The following is a 22,789-nucleotide window of genomic DNA, read 5'->3' as shown; positions in this document are numbered from 1 at the left end:
TTCCTTTGCTATTTGTTGACTTTTATTTCTCTCACAAAGCCACTTTCAAACCAAGACCTAATTCAGAAAGAGAGGCAGAAAGTTTATAGTGCCTCCAGTCCCTGGATGACAACTGTCTTTTGCAAGCTCCTGTCAGTTTTTCTGTGCATAACAAATGCACCATGGGTAGAGCCAAGGTGAGATTCTTACCAACAGCTCCCTAAGTACTTAAGATCAGTGAGTGCAGGGAGAGACAGTTCACCTTTGCTCCATGACTTCACACCTCAAGGCATACAATCCAAAACTTTGCTGTTGTATCCTCACTGCTCATAAAACAACTATGAACTATGCCACTGTCAGCAGCTTCACCATCCATGCATGTTGGTCTAGCTCATTTCTCTCTATAGTACCTAAAATGGACTAGGTGTCTCATTTAACCAGAGAACTTGTGGATATCTTTTGAGAAAGGAGAAGAAATCAGAACACAACCAGTGGGCTGGGAGGGGTAGCCATGTAGAAGCCAGCAGGGGTAACCACACTGCAGGTGTGCTGCTCAGGAAGCACTGTCAAACCAGATTTGCAAAGGCAAGACAAAGATGTCATTTCAACCTTGACAAGGGAAAGATCAATGGCTGAATAATATCACCACGGACCTACGAAAATAAAAACGATCGTACGTGTGTCTGCTTGTGGGCGCTTGTTTGCTTAGTTAGGTTTGAACGGGCATTATACAGAGAATGGGATAAGTGAGGGTGATGGGGCTAAGACTCAAATTTTGCAGGGATGTGTGTAAGAAGCTGATGAACAAGAGAGCACTAAAATTCAAAAGATATTCTGTGTGGGGTGGGAGAGAGTCATCTATTTAAATCCAGTTCTTTCTGATTTGGAGCATGGTGGACAAGTGACACTAGTGTCCTCTGAGATGACTCTGACACCGTAAGCAGCAAGAGTGGAGCTCCACGTAGCCAACATGTACTCTCACAGTTTATCATAAAAGGCCATAAAGGTGACTAGACTTCCTACATACGTCAAGTGCTGCCTCCAGAAGATTGATAAGTAATGCAGATTGATGCCATGAGTACTGTATGCCACTTTCACAGTATCACATTCCTCTTAATATTACAGACAAATCTCAGCTCAAGAACCTTCCTCATGACTCCTCAGACAGATGGAAAAGGTTACACTTTTTGCAAAGTCATGTCAGTTGGAGTGCATTCCATGCAATTTAAAGAGGCACAGAAAGGTTTTCTTTCCTTTCTGAAAAAAAACAATATTTGCAGAATCTGTTTATAGATTATTGTAAACAAGCTCAGAAATAGAACATAATTGTACTTGGTGTTCTAGAGAAGTTGGACTGCTCTATTTTGTGGTGGAGCTTCCCCCCTGAGAGAGTTGCATCATGTTGCTGATACACTTTGGGGTTTTCTTTCACATGTTCAAGACATACCTTACTTGAAGCCCAAAATACAACAAAACCTGGCTACTCTTCATAAATAAACTGCCATGTCCCAGATTGCTGCTTGCTTTTGGACCCCTCCCCAAGAAAATCCATGATCCAAAAGCAAACTGAAGCTGACAAAAGGCCTCCGTGGGCTTTTAGTGCACCTCCAAATGCAATGGCACCTGACTGGCTCTGAAGCGGGTATTCCTACAAAATCTACTTTTGGGAAACCTATTAGTACACTATGCCCTGTACCTGGACGGCTTATCACATGGTGTTCACTAATTCATTCTTCCCCAGTCCCCTTCTGTCCTTACAATACAAAGCTTTTCATCTTGAACTGCTTCATCAGCTCCTCCATTGAGTACCATAAACTTTCAAGCAACAAATGTGAAATAAAGCAAGTCAACAGATATTTCAAATAGCACATAAACATCTTCATAGTATTATCTTCTCCATCTTTTGTTTCAAAGTTTTCTTTTCACACAATTTCACAAATGAAAACAGCACTTGAAGACATACCAGTAGTTGCTGGTCATACCTTCAGGATTCCTGACTCACATTTTACAAGGTGACTGTTGAACAAGGAGGCAATACCTATATATAAGTAATAGCTATAAACATCTGTGTTCATTCATTATCAAAAGAGATGAATTTCTTTTGGGGGGGGGAAGGGAGGAAGTGGAATTGCAAATATCAAGTAGCTCCCATCACAGCGCTGAGACAGGTCTGGGGCTGAGTAGGAGGCTATCGGGTGGGAAACAGAAGGAAGCCTATTCTTAGTTATAAATGGGAAAAGCAATGGCATCTGAAAGCTTTCAGGACAATGGGTTTTTTCTTGTGGGGTTTTTTGGGGGGGTGGGGGGGGTGGTACAACTGGCAAAATAGGGGTTAGCAAAACAGACAGAAATGAATGTTACAACTGAAATTATTTCTGATATAACCTCCTTAGACAGCTGATCCAAACACGTGTCAAAATCCCCCTCCCCTCAAAATTTATTTTTAAGTTTTCATGGGGTGTATGGGGAATCATCCTATGAAGGCTTTTGATTAACATGATGTATAAGTTAGCTGTACCAGCAATAGAGCAAAACACCATCTCTCTTACTCCAACAACACAGCGAGACTTCCTGTGGAAAGGGACAGCCCCACAGTCCTCCCTAGAACTGCTGGGGTGGGGGCAGAGGGACAGATGATGTTTTCCATGTGGAAAAAAAAAAAAAGAAAAAAAGAAAAATCTTACTCAAACATTAAACTTATAAAGGCCCTAAGGGAACTGGAGTGCAGAAGCTGATCATCTTTTTCCAGCATACTGCCTGACTGGTATAAAATGCCAGTGAACTGATTTGCTTGTGGATAAGCACATATTTGCTTTGTCGTGGAGTAGTAGATTTCAGCTGCCTCAGGTCAACTCACAGAACAGGAAAGCAATGGTTAAACATCCCAAGAAAACTACCCTGACTTCCACTTAAGAAAAGCAGTTATTTAGGTTCACCAGTTTTAGTCCTTTTCAGATGTAAAAGAAAATGTTTCTCATCTCTAGGGGCTTTTTGAGGTTTTTAGGTGGTTTTTCTCTAAGATATGCCTTCTAGTGATGGCTCCTCATCAGAAGGTCTAATGGGATTATTCAAACTTGTCAATTAACTACGTACTTCCATGAAATCCACACCTATAGTTGATACTAGTTTGTATTCTTTTTTTTCCCCCTAAAATACAGTGTAAGCTACCCAGAATAACAATGTATTTATTTCTGAAAATTAATTTTCTTTGAACATAATGTGTTTGCCAGCCTTGGATTCCTACATGAATGGTCCTCTTAGGAATATCTACACATTTTATGGTACTGACATAGGTTAATTTAAAGTTTTATAAAGTTAAAGTTTAATGCTACTGATTTCTACCAGGCATTCCTAATGTACAGTGCATTCAATGTAACGGCAGAGGAGGAAAAACAATACACCTAAAGAGCCCTCAACTTTCAGCAAGACCCTAATTACATGAGAAGCATATAGGGAAATTGTTAACAACCTACAGAATTAGAATGTATTTTGAAATGAACAACTCAGAGAGCTTACTGACCTCCTATGATTCACTAAGGACAATTTACACTAAAACATTTATCATGCAATTTGAATTAAAACTATTCAACATCTTGTGCAGAAATTTAGCTACAATAGGATAGGTCATGTTTTAACTCTCTTGAAATAGTTCCTAAACCGTTATCAAGGACTGTGCAAAACACATTGCTTTCCTTTGGATATTTTGCATTTACTGGAAGCTATCAATGCCATTTTGTTGGGCAGAAAAGTGAAGAGCAAACTGTTCACTCAAGATCCTCTCCATTAAGATACAGCTAGATCACATTAGGGGAGTTGCCAATTCTTCCTCCAAAGAGTCAAGGATCATTGTCCTAAAAAGTCAGTCCTTCCAATTCCTGCTGATGATAGACAAATTAGACCTTGCTTCCCTCCTGTTAAAAGATAAAGCAGTCTTAAAACTTTACAGTAGGTGAAAAGTTCAACTTTTCTGTTTCTATTCTTCCTCTCAGATCCAGATTTGACAAAAATCTTGCAAGAAAAAAAGAGCTTGAAAAAAAGATGCTTGTTCCATAAATCTTTATATCAGGTGCCTCTGAAAGTCACTGTAAGAGACCCAGTATGTCTGCACTAAGTACATAAGCGTGCTAGAAAAGTGAGAGAAAAAGGAAAAACAGATGGGATACTACATTTCTGAAAAAGTTATTTAACAATGTATTCAGATGAAGATGATCAGTGTGGAAAATGTCATTCACTTAGAGACTGTCTGCAAGAGTGCTTCACTGCAAAGGCCATCATGAATGGTAGGAGTGCATCAGCTGCAGAGCAGGGTTATAGACTAACTATCCTGTCTGGCAGTCCTGCAGTACCACCCCATGCAGCACTACTTCACTGGTTCATGCTTTTGGTCATCTTAACCAGATCTCATTTCTTCATTTAAATGTTGGCATCATGTTCATTGGCTGTTCTCTCCTCACTTTAACTGTTAAAGGGCAGCCAAGCACGCACCTTGTGTTGACAGTCAATAGTGCAATTGCATGTCCCAACACAAAACCCAAGATGTCGCTGCCCTTTTTTAGATATAGCTGCACATTCAGGACTAAATGGAGAAGAGCTGTCAAAACATAGATAAAAGGTGCCATCAAGACAAATGGAGCTATGGGATCACTCCTGAAAGACATCCCAGAGACAAGCCAAGGTGCCACCCCAGAAGTACCTAAGAACAAGAAGCCAGAAGACAAGTTTTAGCAGTGCCTCCAGATTATGAAAATGCCATGATGGTTCTCCCTGCTGACAAAAATTCTCATGTTTAGGTCCTGTACCAAATTCACTAAAGACCTACAGTGGCAGATCTTCAGATCTGCAGCCTGTGCCAACAACTTTATTTTGGTCATCTCAGCTCAGCACTATTACCTGGTCTATGCAAGCACTGCTAATTGATCTCAGAAGCAGTGCTTATCTAGGAAAACCCTAGTAACTAAAGAGTAACAGTTGAAATTCATCCTTCTCTTACTTGTCCATTAACCATACCACAGTATTACCAACATGCCTCTAAAGCTGCAGTCAATCATTTCCCTGCATAATCTGGTTTCTTTAATTAAACGCCATAATAACAGCAACCAATACCCAAGTCCTACATGATGCCTGACACGAGTTTGGAAGTACTAATGATGCAACTGATGAACGACAAGAGACAAAATGCAGGGAACTTCATTAATTTGAGTCTCCGTCTCAAAATTCTTATTATTTCTATGTAAGAATACAATGCAGGAAAAAAGAAAAAAAAAATGAAAATCACAGCATGAAAAAGACAGCATCAGACTGATTGAAAATGGAAGATAGTCTCAGATTCTCAAGATACTTGCTAAAATAGTAATGATGCTCCTCCATCACTATAGCCAGAGCAAGCTAGCTGTACCAGTGGGAAAGGAAAAACTACCAAGCAGAGCTAGCCTCAGTGCCTTTCCAAAGTTCTGCAAAGCAGTGCAATATGTGGAGAACTGTAATCAATAAAAAAAAGAGATATCAGTAAGAGTGTATACAAAGACTTTCAATAATACATTTTGGCCCATGATCATAACCATTTCTGGAGCTCCTACCATTTATTTGTATTACCACTTAACAAGTATCAAATTTGTATTTTATTCAGCTGCAAATTATAAGAATACACACACAAAAATTCACAATCTGGTCTCTTTTTGGGGTTATAAAATTGCCATTTTAAGCCTACCTAGTCTCTTCCAACTATTAATTTTCTGTTATTCCTTTTCACTCTTCCACTGTCCCCAAGTTAAGGCTGGGTTTCTTCAGAAAATGGTAAATCAGAGGGAGAACTACTGAACACTGAACTGCAGCTAAGCTGGACAGTTCATGCTGTCACACCCCTTTCAGAGTGACTGAATTCTGACCTTCACAGTATTTCCGAAGTACTCACTGAGGAAACCCAAAAGGGAGTGGTGAGTATTCAACATTTCTAAAACACAGATGTCACAGACTTACAGGATCTCCACGAGAAGTTGTAAGGGGATACAAGGATGATGTTCTATGGGACACACTAACAGATAAGCTGAAGGAAAGCAGTAAGAAGAGAAGGAAAAAAAGATTTCAAGGAAAGACTCCTTTTAATGCCAGCTTCTTCCCCCCCAATTATGTCAGCACTAGGGACTGCTCGTATTTCAGCCACGCCTAATATACAAGTGAACTGGGCCTTTTTATGTTGTTTTTTAAACATACGTGAAAGCATTATCGAATCTTTAGAAATACCAGAGAAAAAATACCACTTTAATTATAACAACCTACAATAAATAATTTTGTGTATGATTCTGCACTTTATAAACAAAACATAGCATCAGCTTTATGAACTGTGTTCACATATAAAAGAACATTTTTCTTAAGTCTACAAAAGTCAGCCTCCAATAACTGTATGTCAAATGGAAATGTCAAGCACTTCCACAGAATGCTAAATCCTACAGGTTATATTCCAGCGGGACTTATCCAAAATCTGAAATTCCAGCACATATTTTTGATTCAAGTTCTGAGTAACTACCACCAGTTTTAAAGACAGGCCTCTTGTACATAATCGTCTAAAACTCCAAAGCACTTCTACAAATCTCCTTTTCCATGGCTTGCATTTGAGGAGATTGGAAACTATAAAAAGGTCCAAAGAAACAAAACCAGCATGAAACATTTAGTGTTAACCATCCAAATTTCCATGACAACAGCTTCAGTGAGCTCACCTCATTGGCACTATAGCAGCAGACCAATGGTCCAGTAAACTAGAGAGGCAACTGTTAAGATCTAATAAAAGTAAGATATTTGGTTACAGAGTTCCTTGAAATAAACACACAAAACCCCGAAAATGTTTGATTGAAAAAGAAAGGGGCTGTTTAGTTTAGCTCAGCTTTGCCATTTTCAGTAGCTGTGAGTGTGCCTGTGTAACTATGCACAAGCAGTCTCTTCTCCCCAAACATGCAATTTCACAGAATATCTCTACCTGAAAATCCTGTTTGGTTACTGCATATCAAAGGTTCCCCCTGGAAAAAAACATATGTTTTTGATTACAGTGATGATGTACAAAGAGAAGCACTCACACGTCCAAAGCCAGAAACTTCTAAGCTGGGAAGAAGCTTCCAGGTATTTCAGCCAAGATGAATTTTTGTTTTGGTTTTTAAATATGACCATCAATGTCTGCTTACATGCACACTGCCCTAAGAATGTAAGGGAATACATATTTTTTACTCTCTCTTCACAGTGCTTCAGTTAGTGACAAATGAAAAGTCCAGCTCACAGAAACTCAGACACCCTCTTCAGGCCTGAAATTCTCACAAAGCAGTAGCCAAAAGGTCAACATCCCAATAAAACAAAAATTCTCTCATGGACCCCCATTCCTTGCATCCAGGCCAGCTACTGGAAAGCTCTTCATATGCTGTTTGTCCAGCTTCTCTAACTGGATTCTCAAGTATTATATAGGTGTGACTACTTCACTATTTTAATTTGGACCAGAAACACGTTTGAGAGTGGATTCCCCCAATCTACTTCTTGTGCAACAGACTGCATTGTGGAACTGTCTCAAAGCGTCTGAACTGATCTCCATTTAAATAGAACTAAACCTTCATTTTGTGATGGATTTCCTGCAGACAGGCATTTGGTTCACAGCACCAAATTAGGGCTAGTTCAAAGTAAAACCCCCTTCCCTGAATAAGGTACACAACCTTAGGGATATGATGTAGTTGGGAACTGTCAGTGCTAGGTTAACGGTTGGACTAGATGATCTTCAAGGTCTCTTCCAACCTAGATGATTCTGTGAACCTGTCCTCAGCACCAGCAATTTCCCTTGAACTGTATGCTACTTACTAAGGTAGATGCAACCTACAGGTGATTTCATTCAGGATAACTGCAGCTTTCACACACCTGGCCAGCTGATCCAGGAATACTGGCCTGGCCTTTTGGGAACTCACAGACACAAGAGAAAAAAGGTAGCAGAAACCCAGTTGTTATGCTCTAGTCCATCTCAACAGCGTAAAGGTGCTTGAACCTCCCTCTTGATTCTCAGTAAGCAAACTGTGTTTTTCAGAAAGATTTTACTTTAAAGCTCTCCTATTAAAATTTTATGCTTATGCACCACTCTCAGGATTTGTTATTGCAACTTGGTTAAAAAGTAAGAATAACCAAAACCAATCCAGTACAACTCAGTACAAATAAGTCAGTGATCAAACCAATGCACAGTGGTTGATGTCATTCCTTGTCTCAGCTTCTGTTCTTGGAGTTCCAGCTGCTCTTCACAGCTCTACTGCCTCACCTCCCCATACAAATTAGTAAACAAGCTTCTATTTGGGCATGTCTCTTGACATATTTTGCATATCTTTACTGATATGTCAAATACTAACAAAACTGAGGCTGAGATTTTTTTTCCCCTCAGTCACTGCCAGCCATGAATATTTCAGCTTGAACAGTTCAGCTGTAAAGGCTTCTAATTAAAAATAAAAAATATAGCCAAGCTGTATTTCTATTAACAGTGTTTCTACCGAAGATTTACTTGCTAAGTCATTAGTCAACCTCTGTACACCATACACAACCTCAGCTCCTTCAACTTCAAGAAGTCATTTAAACCATTTTATTTTAAAGTTTTAAGTATTATTAGTTGGCACAATAAAAACGTCCCAACATCCCCTTAAAGCAGAGTTTTATCAGAAATGCTGCAGCTTCTATATTCAGGATGATGGGAAACTATAAACTGGAATTGTCTTGCAGCTCTGTGAGCTGATGTCTGAATAGAGGTGCCTGAATTTTCCCTTGAAGATATTTCTACTTGGGGAACCCAGCGCCAAACTGCTGCTTTTGTGTTCTCAGCAACACCTCTAGTGCACATAAAAGACTGTTTCATTATAGTAGCCTTCCAAAAAAGCAGGCTATGATGTGAAAGAGTATTTTAGATCATCAAATGTAAAGCAAATAAAGTTAAACTGTGGTGTCCCATATATATATATACACATATACATGATAAAAACCCAAACAAACCCTTTGTTGTATGGTCCACCTCTGATGGGATCTGGAGTTTTCCCCGATCCTGCAGGATTTACTAATATTTTTGTTATTGGTTTGGCCCAAAACATGTTAACCACATGAAGACAGCTAATAGCACCAATTTCCAGAGAGTTTTTCAGCAAAGGAACACAAACAGTTTTTGACTGGAGCCTACAAGTTCTGTTTTGAATAGCAGAGGGCAGGACCTGTACAAAGCAGCAAGCTCAGCTACCTTGTTGGACTTGGCGTGTTGCTAAATCTGAAGGTCGACATGAACCTGAAAGTAGATACTCATAAGAAATTAATTCAGAAAGGCATAAATGATTCAAAAGAAAAACCTTGGTAAGCTGCAATCTACATGGCCAGGAATTTCACTATGTAAAGCCCTACTCCTTACTAAGCACCTGTAATGTACCTTACAAATGCAGAGGACACTTCCCTCCTACATCTGCCCAGCCACATAAAAGCCATGTGAGCCAGACTGTGTTCTGGTCCTCTCCCATCGAATCAGGGACATCTAAGCAGAGCGGGTGCAATTCAGGCCTGGCATGCAGGAAAAGAAATGGAAGGACAAAGAATAAAAGCGAACAGCTCCAAAGGGAACATAACTGCTGAGTAACAGAGGGGTTTTACCACAGAACTGACTTCATTTCAAATGCTGAGCACATATTCCTCAGTCATCGCCCAGACCCCCGCAGGGGAAGGTGGGGAGTGACTGGCATACAGAAAACAGCGTGTTTCAATTGCTCGGCATTTTGTGATAATCTGCATTTATCTGAAAGCTGTCAATTGGTAACAACATTTTTCCCCCAGCATAAACTGGCTTGGAGAAACACATTGAGCAGCAAAGTGGTGTTCTCTGACAGGTGCACTGTGCAAACGCGGGCACCAAAACCCAGCTCCGGCAAAAATCCGAACTTTCTCTTTGCTGCATTGCTGGCATCCGGCCTGGGAGACAAGCAAGGGTCTGTCCCTCCAGCCCTACTGACAGAGTCAATGGCTTCAAGGAGATTCTTCTACAAGCAACACTGTGGCATTTGAGCCTTCCCTCCCCAGTGATTCCCCACTCTTCCCCAAGACTAGTTCTCTGTTAACTCTCTAATTCTTGATACAGTATCCAAGTATTCAAATTCATTTACAAAAAAGGGTTATCAGGAATAAATGCACTAGCACAGACAAGGGTTGTACCCCATAGGATACCACCACCGTTTATTTACCTCCCCAAATAATTTACCATCTTAGAAGTAAGATGGGCTTAAGATAGGCTTAATAAATTTCTAAGTTTATTGGGCTTTAGACAGTGTTAAAACACCTGGTTGTGAGGGCTCCTTAAGAGACCAAACCTTGATTTGTTTGGATAAAATGCCAGTCATTCCCTGAGGGATTAAAGATGCCTAAAGGTGCTCAACTTTGCTGGAAGCTGTGGAGAATAAAAGAAATAGGCACTCAGTACAGCTGGAACAAAACATCCTCACAAATGAGTTTGATATGCCCTAAAACAGACAAGCAAAAAAGCAAAGATCACCCTTTCAGAATACTCCTAAAAAGGAGAAAAAAGGAGGGTGGGATTTCTTGAGCTTCCTGATTTTCAGTCTCTCATTCCTTCTCATTCTCTTCCAGAAGGCAAATTAATTTAATTTGCAGCTTCTGACCTAAACTAAGAAGTAGATTGTTACTCCCATGCATTCTCCCCTGGAGGTCTACTAGGCACTCTATTATTTAGAAAATAGTAGAAATAACAGCAAAACATCAGCAAGATCAATTCCAACACAGCATATTAAACTATATTAGGATTCCAAGAAAAGTAAGTGGCATTTCCAATATTACTATAATTCAGTAATGCTTCATGGCACAAGGCAAGTAACCAAGCCTTGCTACACTGAATAGCGTAGAAACTTTCTTTTTTGATGCCTCGAGAGCTTCCCAAACTGAAGAAAGCTCACAGGCAATTATGACTCAGCAGTCCTTGGAAAAAAACCCCAACAATCTACTTCTTGCTTTGCTATTGGGAATTTCAGAGCATCTATTGTGAATAAACCTTAAAATCTGATCTTCAGAGCAGAAGAAATCCAAACTATCAACTTTGCAGTCCAAGGTCCAAGATTAGCGAAGCCAGCTGTGGACGACCACACCATAAACCCACCCTTTCTGTCAGTGCTGCTGGGAGGTTCCCTGGGCTGCAGTGACAAACCCTGCTGCTCTCAGTTCCCCTCAGGAGGGACATAGGCACATCCCTTCCCAGCTGCTGTCCTGCAGGTTGGAGGTGGCTGAGCAGGGTTGATTGATCCAGACCAGCAAAATGGTTATAGAAGAAACCTTGATATAAATAACTTAAATAACGTAACCTTGCTTTGCATTTTACCTTAGTTATTTTCTTTACCGGTTCCTTGTTGGTTTACAATCCTTTAGACAAAATAAGCTGAAGCTAAACACAGCTTTCACATTATACACAGTACTCTTCTTTTGTAACTAGAAATACACACTATGTATAAGTTACTTAACTAGCTGAGAATCTGAGAACACATTTACTCAAATTCTTTATTTATACCATTTATTACACTAAGAACTGTTTCTGTTTCTTCAGCAATCAGTTCTTTAATTCTGGCTTCTGTCAAGCTGCTTCTGAATAGAAACTTGCATTATAAAATTAAATTAATTGTAGACAACAAACACTTAACTGGGGTGTTTTTTTCACTTAAACTAAAGCTGTATTAAACATGATGGAAATGGAAATAAAATTACTCTTAACTATCACTGTACTATTATCTCCTACTAATGAATTAATGGTGTGCAACTGCACTGTAAATCAGTAAAAATCTGCATTTCTACCTATTTTTTTATACGCAAACTGAAAGCTACAATGTTTTTCAACTCCAAAATGATTTCGTTACTTTTAGTAACAGTTATTGCAGTGAACTATACTGAACATAGATTAAAATATTTCTGTGTATCTACATAAGTGACTGTATTGCCTACCCACAATAACGCAAAGTTAGTTTACACTTTCAACAAGCCATGTTTTAAGGTGCTTAGTCAAAGGTTTCCCTAAAGCCAGTTGTCTGACTTTGTATAAAACCGTGCAGGAAAAACAGGTATAACTGTTCTTATTTATTTAAATAATTTTAGGAGACTAAAACAAGTCAGTACTTAAGAATTCATTATCCACCGAGTCATCATTCAAGTGGTTTAGCCAGCATCCATATGGTCAATGTGGGCAACACCAACCCACGTAAGACTCAAGCAGGGCTTTATCCTCCAGCCCAGAACAGGCCCCACGACCCAGCCTGGCAGCACTGCAAAACTCATACCCAAGGAGCCTGCATGTAGGTAGAAGACCAGTTGGGTAAAACAGCACATAAAAACCTGTAATGAAGACATATTAAAAGGTAACATTTATACAAACACTAGGGACCAATTTTACAGCACACAGGAGTAAATTACTTCACTTCTAAGTATCTGCGGACCTGGGGATTTGCATGGTGACACTAAGCACTCATGTTACTGAATGGGGGTGCTGCTCATTTTTAAGCAATAGGTGCAGGGGGACAGCTTTTTTTTGAGGGGGGAAACTTCCTCCCCTCCACGTCCTGCAGTCACTCCCTGTTCTGGAACAGGCCACCATCTTATAAAAACTGGAAAGGCTTGCATTTGTGTTGAAAGCCTACAGCAGCAGTTCCTACATTTTTACTGATCAGATTTTGGCAGGCAGAAAAGCTTTCTCTGTTAACAAGCCTCATTTTATATTTCTAAATACACTGCTTTGCTTTCACTCCCAAATTAGCGCTGATGATTAACAGCCATTAAAAGAATAAAACCAAACACTTGCGAGGAACCAGCATTGCAATAATTAGTTCTGAAAGCCCAGAAAGCACTCCCGACAGCAGTGTTAGAAGTGTGTTTCTGCAAGAACTGCTGTTACTCTGTCTAAAAATGCAGCCAGCTCTGTGCGCTACAAGTTCTGCCTTGAACCTCCTCTAGGACTAACTTCTCTCTGACTAGCTGCTTTGTCCAGCTGACAAGTGAACAAGGGGGGGGGGGGGGGGGAAATAGGCCACCCCTTGGTGACATCCCTAAAGTATTTACTCAACAGCATCACTCGTTTTTGACAGCAGCCACCTGTATAGGAGACTGGCATATTTGTAAGAGTCAGCATGGAAATCAGCTGGTATCATTCCCTCAGATAATGTGGCAAATCAGGCCTTATGTCATCCATGAGACAGAGACACAGTGATAACAGGAGAGGGAACTATTTTAACAAGAGGTCTACCTGGTAGCTCTTTAAACAGAGAAAAAAAGCCAAGTGGAAAGAGGAAAGGATACATTTCTATTTTTCAGGGCATAGCTAAAATTAAGCAGGCTCCTTTTAAGACAGAACAGAGAAAATCCTTCTATCTGATAATGTGAACGAAGGCACCACAGCCACACATCAAGAACTTCCTAACTTCCCAGCGTAGGTATTTCCCATGTTACATGTTCAGGGAGAGGGATGCATAACAGTGATTAAGTAACTGACCATTTACACCTGGCAAAACAGAAGGGAGAACCAGGTTTTATGTGGTCTGCCTAGTATGCTAGGCTGCCTCTTAAACTTCAAGATAGTATTTTTTTTCCCCAGATAATTCCTCCAAGGAACCCCCAATTCTTGCCTGTCATACAGCTGTTTCACCCACTTGTTCTCTTCTACACTTTCTACTGTGCCTCACGACAGAGTATCATATACAGCTCATTTTAAATTCAGAATGACTGTTAGTTTGGAAACAAAATTTTTTTTTGAAACATCAGCTCAAAACTATAATCTAGATTTCTTTATCCATCTCTGCTGCTTTGCATCCACATGGAGTTTCACAGTTACAGTGGAAAATCCTACTGAAGCCCTAGACACACGGATGTAAAAGCCAGCATGACACATGCATTGTCAAACTTAAGTAAGTCTCCCACTAAAAGCTAACTTACTGTTCTTCATAAATTCAGAGTATGACAAAAACCAGGAAAAAAGTCTAAAACAAACAGCGGGAGTAATTACATATTCCCCAGAGCACACAAGCTGCTTTAAACTTGAGCAGCCAGTACGACCACACCTTCCATGCAGTTTTAATTCCAGCTCTCCCCTTGTAGGTGGACCCGCAGCAAGGTAGAACCCCTCGACCCCTCGATTATAAATGGTATAAATAAAGCCATGAGTTACATCAGTTTGCCTTTACTGTTCACTTTGAGTGCTTCTCCTTTTCCCTGGCTGAACAATACAGCAGGGCTCTGATCCCTTCCCAGAGACGGTTGACTTGCCTTGAAATTAAATGCGAACATCTGCAAACTCTTAGGCTGGACTTTATTTCCCGAGAGCGGGGGACGGCGGGCGCGGCGCCGCCTACCTTAGCCACCCAGCTGAACAATGGTGACATCCTACGAGCTCCGGCACGGCGGCCGGCGGCGATCCCCGGCTCCGGCCGCTCCTCTGCGCCTCTCCCCGCCGCCTCCCGGCTGCCGCCTGCCGCTCCCGCCGCCTCATGCGCCGGGACGGGAGCCAGCCCGCCCGGCCTCCCAAAGCTTCCCCGCCGCCGCCTCCGGGCGCCGGGCACCAGCCGGCGGGACCGCGAGCTACCCGCGCCGGGAGGCTCCCGCGGCGGCGCCGGCTGCTGCTCGGTGCTGCGGGGCGGGAAGGGAAAGGAAGGGCCGGGCCGGGGGCCGGGGCCGGGCCGCGTCCCGCCCCCGCTGCGCTCCGCCTCCGCCGGGGCGCCCCGCGCCGGGCTGCGGCCGCCCGGCCCCGGGAAGGCGGGAAGGGAGCGGGCTGGCCCTGCGGCAGCGCGCCCCAAAGCCCGGAGAAACGCCTGCTACCGCATCGCGGTGCCCCTTCACGTAACTCAGCGCAAAAGACGGGATTCGCAACTATTATAAAAAAAATCCCACGCGGTCCACGTAACTTTCCGGGATATGCCGGCATCGAAGTCGTGCCTAACATTAAAGGATCAAGCGAAAAACCGTCTGTTTGAAACCACTGTGAAACGTTACACTTCCAGTCAGGCTCACCATTCATGTTAGCGTTTGACATCGCACGCTAGTAGCTCTACTTTCAGAAATAACTGTTGAAGGAGAGAAAAAAACAGTATGGCACAAGTCGGTAGTATGCCTGTTTCTGGCAGGTCAAGGGACGTTACCAGCCACCCAGACAGGAAAGGTGTTCATTCCTGTTGTCACTCTGCCTAGACCGCCTGTGAACACACAGCCCTGCTCAGTGGCCATAGGGCTGCCTGAAAACAACCCATTTTCCTCAGTCTGGAGGAAGGGCACAGAACGAGGGGAAAAAAAAGGCCTGGATTTCACAGGAAATAATCCATTGGGCCCAAAACAAAAAGCCCTTTATTTTCCATCACCCCACAGAAACAAAGTGAAGAACTAGATTTCTGAAATTGTAACAGGAAAGCATAGGGGTCTATTCTGCACTTCTTCCCCATAAAATTCAACTGCTCCAAGTTAGATGTCAAAAGGCCAAATTCAGCTCTTCTCTTTGCCCAAAGACACTCTCACCGAGACAGTCACCCCGCCTGGGAGAGTGTCCTGCATGTGCCCGCACTTGTGTGCTCAGGGGCAATGGAATAATCTCCGGGTTGAGAGCTGACACTGTCCCACTCATCTAAGTTATTAAATGACCACATGAGCAATTGAGTGACACCGCACACACGGGCTGGGGAGAAGCAGAGCCAATCGCACAGCTCACCAAGGCAGAAAAGGGGCAGTTTCAGCCCCTGCCCCAGACTGCATGATCCTGCAGCTCTGGGTTTGGTTCACTCCAAGCAAACGAGGCAGCCGCTGAGAGAGCTGTATCACCTCCTAATGCTGCACTGGCAAGCACCATAGCACTAGCTGTGTGTGTATAAGGGGCCGCCCCGGTGGGCTGAGGGGGCAACACAAAAGCAGGTCTTCTCAGGTCGCACCTGTGGCACCCGCAGTACCTAAGCACGACACTTCCACCCACTTCCTCCTGAGGAACAGAGAATCACAAAACAACAAACCAGAATGCTGATGCAGAACAGTAACACCTACCCAGAAAAGGTGGCACGAAACAAAGGACTGCACCAGTGAGGCGTGATGTCTCTGTCATGGCCAACGCATCGCTGATAGTCTGAGAATGGAGGTATCCAGCTGTGGTGGATGCACAGCTGGTGCATGGCAGTGCATACCCAGCCCTGGCCTGGCCCGGCAGTGCCGTGGCCCAGCTGAGCTGGTGCTGGGACTGTGGAAATCTGCTGTCACTGGATGCTGTTAGCACTCTCTAGCTAAATATTAGTCTACCCATCTGTAAAATTAAGTCTTGACCAGTTTCATTGGCTTGCTCAAAAACACACTGCTAATCAGGGGAAGAAATTTAATGTGGGAATTTGAAATCCTTTTTTCTGAGCAACATTTGCCAGAGCGCCTCAAAATACTAACCAAGGAGCTAATAAACCAGCATGCAACTTACTTACAGTAACCTTCTCATGGTTGGAGAGCCCAAAGCCTGACTGGACCTGGTTTCTGGAATTAAAACCATAACAAATACATTTCATATTTACATAAAAAGAGAATAGAGAAAAGAGAACTATTTTCCAATAGTTCTATAGGTTAAAATGTAAGCCAAAATGTCTTGCTAACAATTTTTTTTCCTCTTCATCTTGCTTTTCATCTTCCTAAATATTTTTTAGTGAGAATAAAGTAGGTCAATGTCAATGTAGCTTCTGGAAAGTAGAGTGTGATTCACAAGGATGGTCAATGGCTTGTTTTGTCATTATGATAGTGGCCATAGACAGTTTGATTGCACCAATATTCTTAGCCATAAGCCCAATAAATGACTCAATATGACTGACACTCACTCTGGTGGTGGTCTCTAAAGGTTTATTGGCATGATGGAGAAATTTTCACTGCTGCTACTGTTCATGATGCACATGAGCACATACATTAATAAATTACATCTGTTCTCAGGTCTTTAAACTAGGCACCATACCGGAACACTAGAAGTATTACCATCTGAAGTACAGAACTGGGTCTGCTTTTATTTCATAGAGCAACCAAGGGCAAGAGCAAGCCAGAATGTTCCTCATTATGTGCTGCTTATATTTGTACAGTATAGCCACTATTTGGTGGTAGCATTAGAGTGCATTTCTCTAACACTGAGTGTGAACAATATTATTTCTAAATAATTAAATCTTCCCCTTTCTCTGAGGGGATCCTGCCTGCTTGGAAGTTTTTCCAGCTCCCCCTTCCTGACTGGCAGTTTTAAACTAACATCCCCTCTGAGTCCACATTAAACGCTGATATCAGTCAGGAGGTCTGGCTTCTTGCCCTGACTACAACTCTCTCAAAGAGCCATCCCATGTGTCACTTTACACTACTTGCTTCTAAACCTGTCGCATGCAGTTGTTATAGTGATGTTTATATGGTTTTAAATGCACTCTGAAACCTTCTACATGCTTCTGTAGGACTGGGAGGAAGAGTGGTCTAGTGGTGAAGACACTGAATTAGGAGACAGAGTAACAGTGAATGAATTCCAGCTTCTGCTGGTAACCTGACCTTCAGGCATGCTGCATCACCCCTCTCTCTGCTTTAGTTCATCTGTTAAATGGAGATGATATCTGCCAGCCTTGAAGGAAGGAGGAGTGGGCAGTCTTTGGCATTTGGGTAACAGCTGGCAGCTAGGCTTAAGTGTTCAGATATAAAAACATTTGGTAATGCATGAAATTCTTAAGCGTAAATGAAAAGGTCACTGTGTTGCTCACCTTCCAAAAAAGATAGATTTAGTAATGTAGTAGGAACAATAACTGCATTCATTTTCAGGATGTTCAACTTTCTAAAAACAGAACCTCTGTATTTTTCTATTTTAAGTTTGGCTTGTGCAAATAACTGTCTCTCCAAAAATACTTATATAACCATTTTGGGTAAATGGAAAAATTCAGGGCCAGGGAATAACATCTGTATTGCATAAACAGTAAGTAGCACTTGACACCATCTTATCTAAGTGTAAGATCTTTTAAGAAACAAAACAAAATCCTCATTCCTATGAACTGTTCCATGTTATCATGGAAAATACTAGCAAAATATTTGTGGCTGTTTTTAAAATAGTAGCAATTAATATACTTCAAAGCCACAACTGAAAGCTTACATCATCAGAAAGATGATCTTTCAGTTTTACAGATGTCCTTCATAAATTTACACATACACAAATACCCCCATTATTTCCCCTCCAACAAAGCTCTCTCCACTAAAATAAACCATTTAGAGATAAGGAAAGAGATGTGAGATATAAAGAAATATTAAGAAGAAAGGAGGCTGCAGTCAACCTTTTAACTCAAAAGAGGAATATTTTCTTTCTCCTCTGATTTCAGCTTTCTTTAGGTTTAATGGCTGTAAATATTTTTGAGAGTCTTCACAGTGTGTCAGCGCTGAATCACGTCTCACAAGAAGTTGCATTAAGGGTATAGCCACAACTGTATTACCTGAGAACTGGCCTCTCCTGTTACTTTTATGTTAACTCTGGCAGTGGTTTTACAGCAGACCCCATTCCTTTTTGAAGCTTTTTGCTCTGAATTGTACTTAAACATGTTTAGGCAGCTGTTCTTCTCATGAATTATCCCCTCTACCCACATTCACTATTAGAAGTTTCACTTCTCTGTTCTTTCCCTGTACAAAGGTCTTTGTAAATTCAGCTGAAAAAATGCAAGAAAAAAACATGCCTGCCAGTAATTACCAGTATCAATTATTTGGCCTTTGTTTAAAAACACAATTTTTATCCTTTATTACTCAGCTTTCACCATTCATTAGGATTTCTTTACTTAGCTTTCACCATTCATTAGGATTTCCTTGAGCCTTGTCTCATCCCTTCCCATTCTGAGCAGTAGTCTAGATGGTTTCTACTTCATTAGAGGAAAAAGATAGAAAGAAGGTAACTACTGTGAGAGTACTGTTTGTCATGTGAATTCAAAATGAAATAATGTTTTGGTTCTTAGATACAGCTGTATTAAAAGATACCAAAACAAAGGTGTCTAAGGAAATCCCAGACTTTTATGGCATCTCCATATGATGCAAGATGCAACAAATCATTCACCTGGATCCACTGAAGAAAAAGAGTAATGAATCCTTTGGATTTCATCCTATCCAAAGATTCAATCAAGCCTGACTAGCCAGCTTCTGAGAAGATATTGTGGTCAAGGAAAGAGTAAGCTTTGTTACTTCTTTTGGCTAAATTATAAGCAAACTCCTTCTTTCTCCATACTAAATAAAATAAAAGACTAATCACAAAATCAAAGAAGATCTGCATCAACCCCCTAATGAGAGACAACAGCAAGACTTGACAGCTAACAACTGACTGGCAGCGGCTGTTCCCTTAATGCAAAGTGCATAGGAGCCCACTGCCCTGAGCTGCACATCCATGCTAAAGATGAAATCCAGCCCTCATCAAAGAAAATGATATGACTTTCTTGGTGGTTTCTAGACACTCAGTGGAAACAGAAATGACAATGTTTTGGGTAATCTTCTTAGTACTGTTAGTGAGTTAAGAGTGTAGACTGACGTGTTTTGGCTATCTGCTAACCAGTAGCAAATATGGAAAATGCAAGACATTGGGCCAGTGCCCAGAGATAACATGCAATTCACTCCCCATGTGGCAGACAGAAGAGAACAATTCCTCACCAGAGTGCTGGGCACTGACTCAGCAGTGCAACCCTTTCCAACCTCTCCTGTAGGTTTTAGCTTATATGTGATTGACTTTTCAGCCACAAAATCTGTAACTGCTAAAATGCTTTGATTCACAGAATCACAGAATCGTCTAGGTTGGAAAAGATCTTGAAGATCATCTAGTCCAACCATAATTCAAGTGACTACTAGCATTTCCTCAGGAATGAAAAGCAGCATTGGCAATGGGTTATCTGTCCTCTTCCCTACCAGCAGCATCCATCCTCTCTCCAACAGTGTCAGAGCGTAAGAGGCTTACCATGTGCTGAGGCTCATTTGGGATCCTGCATCTCAGCGAGAGGGATCTGTGAAGGGAAAAGTGATCCTACACCATGTAGGTGTAGTGCTAGGACCTGAATAATAGGCCCTGAAACAAAGTTGACCTCTAGATGAACCTCACAACCAAATGTTAGCCATTATTAGTATCTTCTAATTAGTAAAATCTGTATTACTATTAGCATTTATTAATTAGTATCTGATCATTAACAAAATATGTATGCTCACTAGTGAAAGATGCAGCTTAGACAAAATGTAATCAGTAGTAAGGATGAAATGTTGTGAGAATGTGCATCCAACTTCCCTTGTTTAGCATTGTTCAAGGCTGAGAACCCAAGTGTTTAGCCTTGTTAGAAACTCCCTTGGTTCTCCCCCCAGAGCCCTGGCCAGGCTTTGGGTTGAATCCAACAGGAGGATGAAACCAGATGTTACTGCTCAAAGAAAAGTGCAAGTCATTCTGACTTGCTGATTTTTGGTATATAAGGCTGGAGCCTCTTGCCATGACTTTGGATACCTCACCTATGGACGGACTTCCCACTTTCAGGGAAAGGCTCTCCAAATCCTTGATGCAACCAGGGCTCCCCAGCGACTGCGGATCTGGATGATGGTAACCTATGCAAGTGGTGATGGATCTTTCTTAATCACTACTCTCCCCGTCGTGTAGTAATGATTAGGTGCATTACCTTGCTTGTTCTTATTTTCTATAATTAACTGTATGTAGTAATAATTAAATGTACTATTCTGTATTGTTCTTATTGCTTATTTTCTGTATTACTTAGTTATATCCTTTAATTATTAACAGTAAAATAAGTCTACTCTTTTCACTCTGGTGTCTGAGTTTAATTGGCATCCTTGATCAGCAGAACAGTAGGAGAGAAGCACAAGAGCCCAAGGGCCATGTTGTTCAGCAGGCAGTGGAATGAAGTCCTCCTTGTGCAAGTGCTGTCCTGCAGGCAAGGTTAGATCAACTACAGCAACGTCATGAGAGTATTAGATGATAAAATGCCTCATGAGGTTGAAGAACCTTTCATAGATGCTACCATTATCTTAAGATTCTTCCCTGTGGGTCTGTTTTGGACAAAGAAGTGTTCAGACATTCTTTCTTCCTTGGAAAAGGTTTATCTACAGAAAATGTATTCTCTTTCTTATGCCCTATCATAAGGCCGTTCTGGGTGATAGATAGCAGATGCTGGGCTGACCAGTGAGGTATCTTGAATGGAACAGAAAGGTTTTAGTGAAGTCCTTAATCAAACAAGGGACTAGAGAAAATACTACTCATGGGGTGCAGAACACATCATCCTGTAAGGGACCTCTGCCTGAGGGTGAGTGTTACAGAGAATCTAACACCAGAGAAAAGTAGCTTTACCTTCAGCACCTTAAGTGGGCTACAGGAGGAGCAGCTGGTAAGAGGACACTTTTAGATGTATAGTATATAACCAACAAACATGATGCAAGCCAAAGGTACCCAAAAAATCCAGTTACAGAGGGAAAGCAACATACAGAGAAAGAAAGGAGAGGTAACCAAGGGCAGCTATACATAATCAGTGTAGCAATAAACACAACCTAGCTTTAGGGTCCTAGTGCCCATTCATAACCATTAAGGCCATCTGATGTAAAATGCTCATCTCGACTGAAATCAGCCTGCTACTTCAAACACTTCCAGAAACATTGATGAGTAAACTTTGGACTGGCAAGCTTTATGCTAGATTGAGTATTTTTTGATTTCCCACAGACAGAAAGAAAAAAAAAAAGCTTAAAGCTGTCAGGAACTTTGCCATGGGTTCTGACTGATTCCGCTCAAGCATGATCATATGTCTGTGTTTGCCCAAGATCAAATGTGCACTGCTGAGTGATCCAATTGTGATCAACCGATCAAATCTCGATAAATGAGCAAAATTCCACAGCCTGAATCTGCAGATAAGTCCAGGCAGACTTGTGAAGAGATCACTTTGATCTGAATGTTTGAATGCAAAAAACCTACAAGGACAATGTGGCAAATGAGCAACAGGGCAAACTCAGTGCATAGCAGGGAATTGCCACACAGAGACATCAGAGGTTCCACACATTTATTCTGCTTTGCGACAGAGGGTTTTCTGGCAGCTGTGAAACGAGAGCAGTAAGAGTGGAGCACAGGCAGAGCAAACTGGCAAACTGCAGAAGCAGATTACAGAGCTCAAAACAAATGGAGATTCTCCCAGTGCTCAGTGACAAAGACACGGGTCAAGCCCTTGAGATCATCAACTGGGTCTTGACTGTGGCTGAAACAGTTCAAAACTTCCCATTTTTCTCCCTGCAAGGGCAATATTTTTTGGCCTTCTTAGTGTCACCAAGTCGAGGGACAACTAGCTGAGCTCTCCAGGTTGCTGAGGCAGCTCTGGGGGAAAAAACAGCAGCCACCACAAAGATGATACACGCCTGCACACACACCCTGACACAACTACATAAACCATAAAATATTAATAATGCAAGCCTGCTTATTTTAAAAATATCCCTGACAACGGGTCACGAAGGATGCGAGAATCAAATCGGGATTAACGTCCTCTGGCATTACATATATCACCATGGAAATACTTTGCAGCCTTTTCCTCCAGCCTCTCACTGGTTTCTTATGGCAAGCACTGAAAGGTCTCAGCAGAAAAAAACCTCTCAAAGTTTAAGAAGTTATTTCTGAAATGCAATTAATTGAAGGTTATACTTAGTGTTCCTTGATCTTTAAACTTACATGGTTAACCCAAGTTACTCAGATGGGAAGAAAGACACTTCATTTGAAAATATATCTTATTTCCTTTGTGGAAAAGCACTACCTCACAACAGGAAAAAAAAAAAATTAAATACT

At 41.6% G+C, this 22,789-nt stretch overlaps 1 protein-coding gene across 10 annotated transcripts in view; it reads right to left on the bottom strand.

Annotated features, from left to right (window-relative positions):
- Positions 1–22,789, bottom strand: part of TBC1D1 (TBC1 domain family member 1) — a 114,118-nt gene that overhangs the window by 68,072 nt on the left and 23,257 nt on the right. The window contains exon 1 of one of the 10 annotated variants that reach the window (XM_074822325.1): positions 14,349–14,557. The exons of the other annotated variants lie outside the window; for them this stretch is intronic. Coding sequence (XP_074678426.1) covers positions 14,349–14,378 — 30 coding nt within the window. The 5' untranslated portion in view covers positions 14,379–14,557. Of the gene's footprint in view, positions 1–14,348; positions 14,558–22,789 lie in introns of those variants that run through there. 10 annotated transcript variants of the gene reach the window in all.

The sequence above is a fragment of the Strix aluco genome, chromosome 4, assembly GCF_031877795.1.
Source record: "Strix aluco isolate bStrAlu1 chromosome 4, bStrAlu1.hap1, whole genome shotgun sequence".
NCBI lineage: Eukaryota > Metazoa > Chordata > Aves > Strigiformes > Strigidae > Strix > Strix aluco.
The sequence above is the reverse complement of the archived record's forward strand: the minus strand, read 5'-3'. Positions and strand labels throughout refer to the sequence as shown.